The 10569-nt window shown below is 41.1% G+C and overlaps 1 protein-coding gene and 1 pseudogene across 1 annotated transcript; both read left to right on the top strand.

Moving 5' to 3' along the window:
• Positions 1-3650, top strand: part of LOC116057182 — a 128268-nt pseudogene extending 124618 nt beyond the window's left edge.
• A 3164-nt stretch (positions 3651-6814) lies between these two features.
• LOC116057180 (NACHT, LRR and PYD domains-containing protein 12-like) lies at positions 6815-7533 on the top strand. Its single transcript, XM_036001072.1, has 2 exons — positions 6815-6984; positions 7424-7533. The coding sequence occupies exons 1-2, from the start codon at positions 6824-6826 to the stop codon at positions 7494-7496; spliced, it is 234 nt and encodes a 77-aa protein (XP_035856965.1). The 5' UTR covers positions 6815-6823; the 3' UTR covers positions 7497-7533.
• Positions 7534-10569: the final 3036 nt, after the last annotated feature.

Below are 10569 nucleotides of genomic sequence, written 5' to 3'. Positions count from 1 at the left end.
TGTCTTGTTTGCTCTCTCTCATCTTCTCTTCAGAAACAACCGTTCAAACACAAGCTAGGAGCTACGATCACTTTTTGGCAAGTGGAAACGTGCATTTTATGGATGTATTGCTTCTTAAAGAATGTATTTAAACTGGTATCTGGAAAAGATAAGTTACTTTACAAAAAACAAGATTGCGGTTTTAGTTTTTAACACAACTGATATTCCTTTTGCTGTGTGGGGGGGGGAGGGGGTGATTGTTCTGTTCAGGAAAAAAGAAAAAAATCCAATAAATATGTTTGAAAAAATACATTTAAAACTTGTAGGAAATGTAGGAGTATTTCTACACTGTAGTATTGTTACTTTTACTTCAGTAACACATCTGAGTTCTTCCTCCACATTTGGTAACAAGAATAGAAACAGCTGATATTTCTTGAACGTGCCCCTCAAACTGGCGGAGAGTCTCGCGGGTCAAAGTTAAATCAACACACGAGCTGGTTGTGTTGTTGTGTACGTCCTGTAGATGTTTCACAAAAGTCAACTGATTGAAGGCTTTTATTTTGAAAAAGACAGAAGTGTTGTTGATATTAACAACTCTTAAATCTAATGAAGGCACACAAAAGAACTAGGACTGCTTAATGATGATTTTCATAGTTGATTAATGTGTGGATTATGTTCTGGATGAATGGATGAGTTGGTTGATCTTTAAAATGTGGATCAGAGTTTCCCAAAAAGTCCAAGGAAAATGAAATTGGAAATGAATTTAATAGTTGAGGACTTATGGATCAAATGAAAATAATTGTTAGTTGGGGCCTTCCTGAGTATTCTAGAAACATCTGGTGGAGCATCACAGCTGTATGAAAACTGATCTGAATAATGAATCAGTGTCTTTTGATTAGGAAAACAAAGAGCTGATGAACGTTTGACTCATTTTTATTCCTGCAGACTCAATCTTCAACAACGAGCTTCATGTTCTCATAAAATAAAATATAATTTCGTTTGATGTTGCAGTTTGAAAATATGAAATCTGTGCGTGATGTCTGCTCTGTTCTGAGTCTGATTTATTTTAAAAGAGAAAGAGAAAAAGTACAGCTTGGTGAAACTTGTTGATTGCTTCTTTAGTGAAACCAAAGAAGTAGGAATCTGCAGGTTTGAAGAGTTCCAGGTTGTGTTCATCTTTGACGGTCTGGATGAGTGTCGACTTCCTCTGGACTTCCACAACACTGAGGTCCTGACTGATGTTACAGAGTCCACCTCAGTGGATGTGCTGCTGATAAACCTCATCAGAGGTAAACTGCTTCCCTCTGCTCACCTCTGGATAACCACACGACCTGCAGCAGCCAATCAGATCCCTGCTGAGTGTGTTGACATGGTGACAGGGGTCAGAGGGTTCACTGACCCACAGAAGGAGGAGTACTTCAGGAAGAGATACAGAGACAAGAAGCAGGCCAGCAGAATAATCTCCCACATCAATACATCACAAAGCCTCCACATCATGTGCCACATCCCAGTCTTCTGCTGGATCACTGCTACAGTTCTGGAGGAGGTGTCGAAGACCAGAGAGGGAGGAGAGCTGCCCAAGACCTTGACTGAGATGTATATCCACTTCCTGGTGGTTCAGTCCAGACTGAAGAACGTTAAGTATCATGGAGGTGCTGAGACAGATCCACACTGGAGTCCAGAGACCAGGAAGATGATTGAGTCTCTAGGAAAACTGGCTTTTGAGCAGCTGCAGAAAGGCAACCTGATCTTCTATAAATCAGACCTGACGGAGTGTGGCATCGATATCAGATCAGCCTCAGTGTACTCAGGAGTGTTCACACAGATCTTTAAAGAAGAGAGTGGACTGTACCAGGACAAGGTGTTCTGCTTTGTCCATCTGAGTGTTCAGGAGTTCCTGGCTGCTCTTCATGTCCATCTAACATTCATCAACTCTGGAGTCAACCTGGTGGCAAAAGAACAAACAACATCGTGGTGTCTGAAGTGTTCAGAGACAAATCAACACGTTTCTACCAGAGTGCTGTGGACAAGGCCTCAGAGAGTCCAAATGGACACCTGGACTTGTTCCTCCGCTTCCTCCTGGGTCTTTCACTGCAGACCAATCAGACTCTCTTACGAGGTCTGATGACACAGACCGAAAGTAGCTCAAAGACCAAAAAGGAAACAGTCAAGTACATCAAAACAAAGATCAGTGAGAATCTGTCTGCAGAGAGAAGCATCAATCTGTTCCACTGTCTGAATTAACTGAATGATGGTTCTCTAGTGAAGGAGATCCAACAGTTCCTGAGTTCAGGAAGTCTCTCCACAAATAAACTGTCTCCTGCTCAGTGGTCAGCTCTGGTCTTCATCTTACTGTCATCAGAAAAAGATCTGGACGTGTTTGACCTGAAGAAATACTCTGCTTCAGAGGAGGCTCTTCTGAGGCTACTGCCCGTGGTCAAAGCCTCCAACAAAGCTCTGTACGTGCAAATAACTATCCAGATTAAATTAAGTTTTTCTTTAATTAGAATGTGTTTTTGTTTGTTTGTAGCTGTGTTCTTATGTGTTGCTGATTCCTTTTCAGACTGAGTGGCTGTAACCTTTCAGAGAGAAGCTGTGAAGCTCTGTCCTCAATTCTCAGCTCCCATTCCTCTAGTCTGAGAGAGCTGGACCTGAGTAACAATGACCTGCAGGATTCAGGAGTGAAGCATCTGTCCTCTGGATTGGAGAGTCCACACTGCAGACTGAAAACTCTCAGGTTGGTGCTCATCAATTTGAAAATGATGAACCTCTAAGTTGTTATTTTCTTCATATATTAATTACTGGATGGCCTTTTTATTGAATCACTTTTAGGTTGAGTGGCTGTACATTGTCAGAGAGAAGATGTGAAGTTCTGCCCTCAGTTCTCAGCTCTCAGTCCTCTAGTTTGAGAGAGCTGGACCTGAGTAACAATGTCCTGCAGGATTCAGGATTGGAGCTTGTGTCGGCTGGACTGAAGAGTCCACACTGCAGATTGCAAACTCTCAGGTTGGTGTTCAGTTAATTAAAAAGTATCAGCCTCTAAGGGTTTATTTTCTTCCTCCATTAATTTTTTTTTGGACTTTTTATTGAATCTCTTTCAGACTGAGTGACTGTGACCTTTCAGAGAGAAGCTGTGAAGCTATGTCCTCAGTTCTCAGCTCCCAGTCCTCTAGTCTGAGAGAGCTGGACCTGAGTAATAACGGCCTGCAGGATTCAGGAGTGAAGCTGTTGTCTCCTGGACTGAAGAGTCCACACTGCAGACTGCAAACTCTCAGTTTAGTGTTCAGTAAGGACCTGAGAAACAATGCAAGTTAAAGCAACATTGTGTAACATTAATTCTTCCAATTTTTCTCTACATTTTCACAGTAATTTACTTCAATCAATCTACATGTGCATTTGTTATGATTACATTACTTGTAATCAAAATCTAGCGAGTCAGCAACTCAGCAGGTGCAACAACACAAGACATAGCAAGCCAGCAAATATTATTTAATAGTCCAACAACAAGAAGGCCAGCTCGCTGTCCTGCCCTTTTTTATTTTGCGAAACTCTGCAACGACTAAATGCCAGTCATAGTTGTCTGGTGGCAGCTTGGCTACTCTCTTCTGTTCTATTTTTAGCTTCCTTTACTCTTTTCAGCTTACCTTCGCTACACCCTGAGGAAGGCTTAAGGCGAGACACTACAGGTGAATAGGCTAAAAATTTTAAATAATAGATATCTCCATGAAACTTCCTCAGTTGATTACTTACACAAGTATAGAAAAAAATGTATTACAAGTTTTTGAAATGTTTATGTTTAATTATGCAAATTAGGCATTTTCTCATTAAATATGCGCGATTTTGCATATATTTTCGTTAGATAGATCTGAACATATGATAAAGCCAGGTGCAAAATTCTTTTTTCATTTTGTTTACACACAAGATGAAAACAAAATTACAGAGGTATTTCAGGATATCTGCTTTCATTACCTAGGAAATCAAAATATACTGTCCATAGCCTTAAAAAATCGATTTTCGCCATGTTTTTTAGCTTAAAATTTCACATAAATCAGGGCAGGAATGATTTATTAACAAATCCCTCTGTCAATATCTTCAGAATACTACTAAGTGTATAACTGGAAAGTTTGGTGTACATAGGTGCTACATAGGCTGACATGTTTATACTGGAGAATGACAAAAAGCTCATTTTGAGAAAATGGCATTTAAAGATTTAAATAGTGGAATTTAATACATTTCTATTGGAAAAATTGCTCAAAACCAGAATAAATGCTCAGGCCCTTAGTGATTATAATATAGAATATTTCAAGCTCATGAAAATTGATTATTTAATAAAATGGCAGGCATATAAGGCCTACAACTGCAGTAACTCAATGAATTAATATTGGCGTATCATGCACAAAGTTGCAGACAAAACCCACGCTGGACAGTTGTATGGACACAGAACAGGGCCAACAATGGATGTAACAGCTTTTTTAAAGTCCAACTGTCCATTCCAGCACCATATGTATTTTAGCTGTGCTTAGACTCTTGTGCCTATGTTTTACACTGGCAGCTGTGACGGTCTCAGCTTTTGAGGTCCTGAGCATATCAGTTTCTCTCATTGAATTGACCGTCACAACTGTGCTCTGAAGCCACAACTTCTCCATAACAGAAAGCATGGCAGAGGCACCTTCATCAAGGTGGAGATGGCCATACTTGCTGCTGCTCCAGCTTACTTGTCCCACAAAACAGTCCCCTTAGTTAGCTGATGGTGAAGATAACTAACCAGAAACAGTCCCCTCAGTCAGCTGATGGTGAAGATAACTAACCAGAACCAGTCCCCTCAGTCAGCTGATGGTGAAGATAACTAACCAGAAACAGTCCCCTCAGTCAGCTGATGGTGAAGATAACTAACCAGAACCAGTCCCCTCAGTCAGCTGATGGTGAAGATAACTAACCAGAAACAGTCCCCTCAGTCAGCTGATGGTGAAGATAACTAACCAGAACCAGTCCCCTCAGTCAGCTGATGGTGAAGATAACTAACCAGGCTCCCATCAGCACTGGTTCATAATATAACATGACAAAACTAATTATGACTCATTCAAAAGACCAATATTTAGAACATTGGAGAAAGCAAACAAAGTAGACTAAATTGTTATTTGACAGATTATCTGCACACTGTCAGATACAAAGAAGAGACGGATCCTGACTAAATACAGGCTCAGTGACCACCAGCTGGGTCAGACAGAGATACACTTCCTCCTCCACGGGGAAAAACTATCTTCACTAAGAGAATTACACCTTGGAAAAATAGCCAAAAAAAAGTTAACACCGGAAGAGAAGCTGGTAGTTCTCCTAGGAGAGGTGACAGCAGCTCCACTGACAGCTACATATGGATCTGCCTGCTACAGCCTGAGGGACTCACACCACTTAGGATCCCAAAATTACAGATTTGTTTAGTAGCCTATTATATAGTAATTATACTATACAAAACTGTAACTGTTGTGCAATGTAATTGTTTTGTAATATAGTGTGTTGTATCACAATCAGTACAGTGTGGTACATATGTGACAAATATTTAATATATGACATGTAGGCTATGACTTTCTGTAAACTACTGAGAGAGAGAGAGAGAGAGAGAGTCTGATTACCTCCGCTGTCTGAACACTCCTGCTTTCTGAACGACAGTTTAAACATCGACGTACTATCTGAAGGCATTTCACCATCTGTTGTCTTAGTTTGTGATCCTCTGTGTCTTCTTGCTAATGACAACTGTTTTCGTCTTCTCTGAGGTGATTTTCGGCCGTTTTCGACGCACTTCTTTCAACATTTTGAGCTACCGCGGAAATGTCAGAGCGTCACGTGACGATTCTGAACGAATCACGTTGTCAGAAATTGGCATCAGCCAATGAGATTGCGCATTTTCAGTTAAATCCCCCCTTTTACTTTCACGATTGGTTGCTGGAAATTACCATATTTGGATCCGACAGCATTGTACAGGAGAAAGAGAGCTTTCCAACGGTATATGTGACGACAGGGTGCAGACAGCGATCGCGGAGCAGTGGGATGATTTAGAACGCCAACTTTTGTTGAATTTAGGTGAAATCTACCGCCGCAAACAGACAAAGTGTAGTAAAATAAAGACCTAAATGTGTATTTCGGACTTTATTTCACCACAAGTCTGAAAGAAGACATGTTATTGAAGACAAATAGCCCAAAATCTCAAAATTGACCAGTGAAAAAAAAAACGATGTTTTTGCCTGCCGTGTCTCGCCTTAAGCCGATGTGACGGTCCCCTTTGTGACAGTCTTACTACGTTGTGTATGTGGATCTGCATCTGCACATGGGGAAACCAGACCAAATCAGGATAGGCATGTCCACATCACAGACAGAGACATAGAAGCCCACAGCAGTTATCAGGAGTTCTGCTCTTTATTAAACTTGTTTTAAATGGTTGCTTTTTACCCTTTAGACGGCAACGCGACGGTGGAGCATTTTTAAGATTTCCACTCTGGAGGGTGGTTTCACTTTTTTGCGTTTTTAAGCCCCAAAAACGCCGTCACCGTCTAAACGAAAGGCACATCTGAAAAAATATTTTGTTATTTTCACCTGCGAGCATATTCGTGTAAACAGGGCCTTAGAATGTAATCACTGCAAAACAATTATAAAATATTTTCTCTCTCTCTCTCTACACAACATTAGTTCTTGTTGTATACAGCTGGACTGTAGAGCCCCGCCCATTTCAAGCACTCAAGGTCATTGTTATGTACTGCTCCCAGGTTGTGGCCCAGTTCGTGTGTGTGTGTGTGTGTGTGTGTGTGTGTGTGTGTGTGTGTGTGTGTGTGTGTGTAGTCTCTCAGGCTGTATGATCTCAGAGGAAGGCTGTACTTCTCTGGCCTCAGCTCTGAGCTCCAACCCCTCCCATCTGAGAGTGCTGGACCTGAGCTACAATAATCCAGGAGACTCCGGAGTGAAGCTGCTTTCTACTTCACTGGAGGATCCAAACTGGAGACTGGACACTCTCAGGTATGGACAGCCAACCCTATTTATCTTATTTATGTCATTTATTTAGACCATTTTACACACAAAACTAAATAAAAGCCCTCCAAACCTCCAGCCTGTCAGTCTGTCACCAGGCCATAGAGAATGCTGTTCTCTGACCTTTCGAAGGGGCAACCAATGAGATAATGGCATGTCATTACCTAGCAACGGGAAATAGCGTCCTTGCCACCCTTGATGAGCCCTACCTAGCGGTGCGCAGAGAGCAAATCATGTATCATGTGTAGGCGACTTAAGTGTAACCACACCGTGACAGCTTTAGCAGCATTGTCCTGAGTTTGACTTGAACAAGCTGCAGAGTCGACGTAGTCTCACTCCGTCTCATTTCACACTATGATGGTTAAACCTTGCAATTATCCACAGCCCTGGAGTATGAAGTTGATAGTGACTTTGTTTATTCCTGCAGGGAGGACCATGGTGGACCGCAGAGATTGAGACCTGGTGTGAGGAAGTGTGAGTGTGTTTTAAGTTTGCTCTAAGAGAACTCAGCTGTGTGTTACACTAGTTTCACCCCTTCCTGGCACTGGAAGTATGATAAGATGAGGTTAGTTATTATTTCAATGTTTAACTGAACAGGATGCTGAGTGCTTAGCAGTTGGTGGTGAATTGGCTGAATCTCCCTTTACCAGTGGATGTTATTATTATAGGCATAGGTAACTATAAAGAAATAATCAAGAAACAATGCCTCCACTGTGGAACTACTTAACACACTATGAGCTATATCGGTTTTTCCCTAGAAACAAATGTCAAGTATTTTAAATGTAAACCTTAGTAAAATGAAATGTTCAGGACAGCAACACACAGCTTACCACACACATAAACACACACACAAATCCTCACACAGTATTCATACTTGCACACATGGTAAAAATAATGTAGCTTAGTCATATCTGTAGTGAATGAATATATCCAAATATGCTGCTGAGGGCGAACGACTGAACCTGTTTCAAACAGGTTTTCTGGGCTAAAAATAAACCCATGTCCTGTGCGCTGTATAACTTTGGATTCGGTGATCCATTTATTCACAGCACTGTAAATCACATGTTCACTGTAATGTTCTACTACGAGACAGAGATAAGAGTAAAGTTCTTGCATGGACCCCTATTAGATGACTCCTCACTTACCGTGGCCTCACTGTGTGATCCCTGGTCTAATGTTATTTACAGTAGTGGAATTGATGTTTAGGGAGTAAAAAAACATCCATTACTAATGTTACATTCACTTCGCTAATCCTAACGGCTACCAAATATCGCGTTCTTCTTCTTCTTCTTCTGTGTAAATGCGTTACTGCAGAAGTAAGGTCAAAAGTTTAAAGTGTGCTGCCCCATTGTCCGAATAGTATCACCTGTGTTGGCTTTATGTTTTTTAGTCTTAAAAATAATCGGTTTGTTTTATTAATGTATTTATTCATTTTTCAAAAATAAATTACACTATTGACACATTAACGAAAATATTTTTTTATAAATAAACCACTAATTTCTTGGGGGTGCTAAGGGAATTCTAGGGGTAGCTGCAGCAGCCCCAAGCCCCTCCCTGGCACCGCCTATGGACTAGGGCTGCCAGTATGAAGAAAATATGCCATAAACAACAACCATGAATACCTACATAAACTGGTATTTATATAAAGTGAACATCAGCTAATTCCAGTTTTAGAAAGAAGATGGTTCAGAGCTACTTTGTGCTGCAGTAGAAGAAGATGTGACAGTTTTATTAGTGAGACTTTATTCATTTCATGTTTCTAGATTTGGATCATCAGCTGTCATCATCGGGTCAACACAAGGACAAGAAGCTGAACATTGTTGACATGTTGACTCTCATGTTCACTAACTGTTCATGTTGTTAGAACTGGATTGTTAAACATCACTCACAGCTGAATATGAAATGAACGTTTGAATGATTTCTTTCAGTTATTGTCAGTAAAGTTGTTAATTAATCATCAGATGATAACCTGCAGCTGTATTGTGTCTTGTTCTCTCCATCAGATGTCAGTGAACTGGACACAAACACAGTAAACGGAAAACTCAAACTGTCTGACAACAACAGGAGGTGACACGTGTGGAGGAGGATCAGCCATATCCTGATCATCCAGACAGATTTGACCACTGTCCTCAGCTGCTGTGTAGAAATGGTCTGACTGGTCGCTGTTACTGGGAGGTCGAGAGGAGAGGTTCTTATATCAGTGAGTTACAGAGGAATCAGCAGGAAAGGAAACAGTAAAGACTGTGTTTGGAGGGAATGATCAGTCCTGGAGTCTGAGATGCTCTGATGAACGTGGTTACTCTGTCAGGCACAATAAGAGAAGAACACACATCTCCTCCTCCTCTGTCTCTAACAGAGTAGCAGTGGATGTGGACGTTCCTGCTGGCTCTCTGTCCTTCTACAGAGTCTCCTCTGACTCACTGATCCTCCTCCACACCTTCAACACCACATTCACTCAACCTCTTTATCCTGGGTTTGGGTTCTGGTCAGCTGGTTCCTCAGTGTCTCTGTGTCCTCTGCAGGACTGAGAGTCTCTCCTGGGGATAGAAACACTGACTGAAGATCAGACGGTGACACAGGACGGTGACACAGGAATTAATTGTCGCTCCCATCCCATTATTAGTTATCTGACTCTGTTGCGGACACACGCTTCACACCGCGAGCAAGAGAGAAAGAGAGGAAAAGAGAGGAAAAGAGAGAAGGAAAAAGAGACGTTGTCCGTCGCTGTCTGGAGGATAACTAGCCAGTTGATATTGTGTGGCATTTGGTTAATCGCGGTCAAATCACTGAGGTTGCCTCGGAAATTTAGGTTACACTATACATGCATTACCTGCAGGCCTAGGCGATTTCATTACGTAATTCGTAACGGAGATCTTCTCACACTCAAAACACACATTTCTCTGTCCCGCTCCCACCCACTCCTGTTGATTTCTATGCTGTATTCCGTCCCTATCATGTTACCAACAGTGAAATTGACTCCTGTACTGCGGGACTCCCACGGAAATACAGTGACACGAAGATCAGCTGCTGAAATCAAAGTTCGGTCTGTTCACCATCTGACACACTGAGACTCAAACACAAAAACATTCCTCTGATTTCATCTCTGGGATTATCAACATTTTAACTATTTGACTAAAGACACTTCATGATATGTAACATCTAAAAAATAATGTTATAGATTACTATTATGTCCTTTATATTTTGAATCATATTGTAATACATTTAAATGTTTCTATAAACAATCATCATATAGTCTAATGTTTGTAAATGCTTTTAATAAAATCTATACGTTTCGTCTTGAGGGCGATCATTTGTTCATTTGATCTCATGATTTTCCGCTGACGAGCAGAACCGGACCTGTTTTTCCGTGGAAATCTACGTACTGATGGACAACATACAGTAAGGCTTAGTGTTCTGGGCAGAGAGAGTAAGAACATAGTATGTTTATTAATGTGTAAAGGCTAATGCTGCCACTTGTTACGACATTAATGTGATTTTTGATTAATACTTGTGCTATTGCTGCACGCTTGATTTATTAATCTGATTGGACCACCGAGTCCAATCTGTTTTGCT

This window comes from Sander lucioperca, chromosome 5 (genome assembly GCF_008315115.2).
Source record: "Sander lucioperca isolate FBNREF2018 chromosome 5, SLUC_FBN_1.2, whole genome shotgun sequence".
Taxonomy (NCBI): domain Eukaryota; kingdom Metazoa; phylum Chordata; class Actinopteri; order Perciformes; family Percidae; genus Sander; species Sander lucioperca.
This window is presented reverse-complemented; position numbering and strand designations above follow the sequence as displayed.